The sequence below is a fragment of the Arachis hypogaea genome, chromosome 1 (assembly GCF_003086295.3).
Source record: "Arachis hypogaea cultivar Tifrunner chromosome 1, arahy.Tifrunner.gnm2.J5K5, whole genome shotgun sequence".
Classification (NCBI taxonomy): domain Eukaryota; kingdom Viridiplantae; phylum Streptophyta; class Magnoliopsida; order Fabales; family Fabaceae; genus Arachis; species Arachis hypogaea.
Window position 1 is genome coordinate 2,238,957 of NC_092036.1, and position 3,017 is coordinate 2,241,973.

Below are 3,017 nucleotides of genomic sequence, written 5' to 3' on the forward strand. Positions count from 1 at the left end.
AGCTTCTAAAATGTAAGGTACATAAATTGTCACTATTTTTTTTAATTTGAATAAAAGTTAACATTGGCTAGATAAATTATCCCATGTGTAACATCCTCTATTATCATTATGGTTTGTAGCAATACTAAGAGGAAACAATGAAGGTTTGGGCTTGATATCAAATCCAAAATTGTCATCTATGATGACATGAGAAGATTGGACATTATCGGAAACTTCTGTTGAATAATTATATTGCCAATTTTGCTGGTCTTGCATGATTGAAGGCACTACAGTGAGAAATGTTGATAAATCCTCATTCATGGATTGGTTTAGGTTAGTTGCTTCTTCCTTCTGTTTTAGTACTGCAAAAATGATGAAACTAGAATCAGTTATCGTATTATCAACCTTTTCAATCATATGCATTACAATTTGAATGAGATACTCTCTAATAATGAATACGTAGTAATATTAAAGTGACTATTTTCCATTTAAATTATCATAGATATGTAACAATTCATAGGAAATAAAAATATTTTATTCATTGTAACATGAAGGTTATTATTCATTCTTATTCCAACTTAGCTAATAGTAGTCCTATATTATTAGTTCTAACTTCTGGAATTAATTTAGGGTGAAAATTCAGATGCAGTCAACTTCACAAGTTAAGTTGATAAGTGAGAATCGTTAAATAATTTGAATGATTTGACTAAATTTTCATGTAACGAACCTGGATTAGAAGAGCCATAAAGGGAGCTAAGAGGAGAGTCATCAAAGCTTTGGCAGCAATCAAACACATTATTGTCTCGTTCATCTAAGCCCAGATAATTTCGTTTCTTTAAAATCTGATGGCCAGAAGTCGAGGGTTGAGTTTCTGATAGAAAATCCCCAAACAACCTATTACTTGCACTCAAAGAATTAGGGTCATTATTGTACTCAATATCGTAATTAACTTCCAATGGCTCCATTTGTTGCGTTTGCAACGACAACGGAATTTGATTCGAAAGAAGTTGCATCTTGCTTTGAGCATTAGATGGAGAAGACGTCAACGAGGACCCACTTCTTTCAAGATCCAACAACGTCGGATTTTGAAAGAAGTGGGAGAAAGAAGACGAATTGAGCTGCATTGGGAATTGGAACCCATTATCAATGTCAGATAAGTGGGTTGGATTATTCATCATAGGGGAGGTATTAGGGTTACAACTTGGGGTTGAGCGGTAACGCTTGAAGCTAAGAGGGTTGTACAACAATGGTGCAGGTCTCTGGAAGGTGAAGGAGAGAGGCAAAGAAGTTGCAGGTGAGGACAATGGGGAGTGAGCTGGAGAGGATAGAGGGGAAAGCATATGAGAATAGGATGATGCCCTGTGTTGTAGCGGAGAAGTTAAAGGAGAATGATGTCGTGGAGATGGAGAATGAGGATAACTCTGTTTGATAAACTCGAACATGGTTATGGGAGCGTTGTTGGTGAAGTTTTCACCGACATAGGTTACATTGGTGGTGGGTGTACTTGTAGTAATGGAACGATTAGGGTCATCTGAGTATAGAGGAAGACCTTGCCTTTGCCTTCTCTTCACCCTTGTGTTCCAATAATTTTTTATTTCGTTGTCAGTTCTTCCAGGCAACTGTACCAGCAATAAAAGAAAATTTAGAAGATATAGGTGGGTGTGTATTTATATTTTAATATATATTTTATAATAATAACTGATAAGGGTAAAATCGTAAAAGGTGATAATGATGTAAATATACCAAAGCAGCCATTCGAGCCCATTTGTTGCCAAACTGAGAATGGAATTCAATGATGAGCTTTTCTTCTTCAGGTGAGAAAGCACCTTTCTTCAGATTTGGTCTCAAATGGTTTGTCCATCTCAGCCTGCAACTTTTTCCACATCGAGCCAACCCTGTGTTCCTTTGCACTGCATTCCAATTTCCTTCACCGTGCTTTGTCACGTAATCAACTAGAATTGCATCTTCTATTGTCGTCCAAGGACCCTTTTTCAAAGCCACCTCGCCTGTCGCTGTCGCCCCACCACCGTCTTCGCCACCACTATTATTGCCACCATCTCCCACGCATTTCCCCATTGCAGTGAAACTGTTTGCATCATTCTCTGCATCCTTATTCATGTTTTCCATCAGCTCTTACCCAATTACCTCGATCTTGTTTCAAATATGCGAATAATGCAATTACTTAGATGAATGTTCTCTTCTCTATGCTTAGCAATATTAATTCAATGAGAAAACCTGCCAGTTGTGGTGGTGATGGATATGATGGGTTTTGGGTGGTGCAAAGAAGAACATTAGCTATAAAATTGTGAAGAAGTTGAAAGGAAAAAATTCAATCCTTCATAGCCAATGATGGAAAATTGTACAACCATATCTTACATATTCACAGTGAAAAAATCTTGTAATTTGTGACTGCTCAGTTGTTTTTTAACAGGATGCTTTACTTCTAATAGAAACAAATGGTTGTGTGAAACCGAGGCTGGATACTAAAAATAGTATAAAAGAAAAAACAAATTCTAATTGCAAAGGAAGTGTGGAGAAGCAACATATATAGATTAAATATGTTTGAGTAATTGTGTGGAGCATGCATGGTGGCAAGAATGGTTGTGTTTGCATATCTAGTTAAAGACATGTGATTAACTTTTTCTTTTCTTTTTGCCCCTATTTTCTTTTTTTCTCCCTTGGTCTCTTTATTTTTTTCGCTTTTGTACCAAAAATAAAAAATTATTTGTCACTTTGTCATTCTCTTCGTTTTTTATTATTGTAGAACTTCTTTAAATTGTCAGTTGTATCCTTAAATTAGTTATTGTGTTAAATAAAATATAGTTTTGCATTTTTCATATAAAATGTTTCATATTAAATATAGTTCTATTATAAAGATTAAAATTAGGATGTCAAAAAATATCGCCAAAATGAGTATTAATCGAGATTATTCGTATTTGGTAAATATCATAGATTTCTTATTGATATTACGAATTTAATAAAATATTTTATTTTGGTAATTAATTTTAATATATTTATATTTTGTACAAACAATAACA

The 3,017-nt window shown here is 34.5% G+C and overlaps 1 protein-coding gene across 1 annotated transcript; it reads right to left on the reverse strand.

Moving 5' to 3' along the window:
* LOC112710941 (uncharacterized) lies at nt 1–2,167 on the reverse strand. Its single transcript, XM_072233502.1, has 3 exons — nt 1,723–2,167; nt 707–1,598; nt 1–341 (listed from the first exon to the last, which is right to left on the reverse strand). Exons 1-3 carry the CDS (start codon nt 2,104–2,106, stop codon nt 58–60), a joined length of 1,560 nt encoding a protein of 519 aa, XP_072089603.1. The 5' UTR covers nt 2,107–2,167; the 3' UTR covers nt 1–57.
* Nucleotides 2,168–3,017: the final 850 nt, after the last annotated feature.

Bases quoted from the DNA above. Each gene is read 5' to 3' on its own strand.
- LOC112710941 (XM_072233502.1), bottom strand. From the start codon at position 2,106: ATGGAAAACATGAATAAGGATGCAGAGAATGATGCAAACAGTTTCACT. The intron at 1,599-1,722 runs GTATATTTACAT...TTGCTGGTACAG, and splicing joins GGGCTCGAATGGCTGCTTTG to TTGCCTGGAAGAACTGACAA. The intron at 342-706 runs GTTCGTTACATG...TCATTTTTGCAG, and splicing joins TTATGGCTCTTCTAATCCAG to TACTAAAACAGAAGGAAGAA.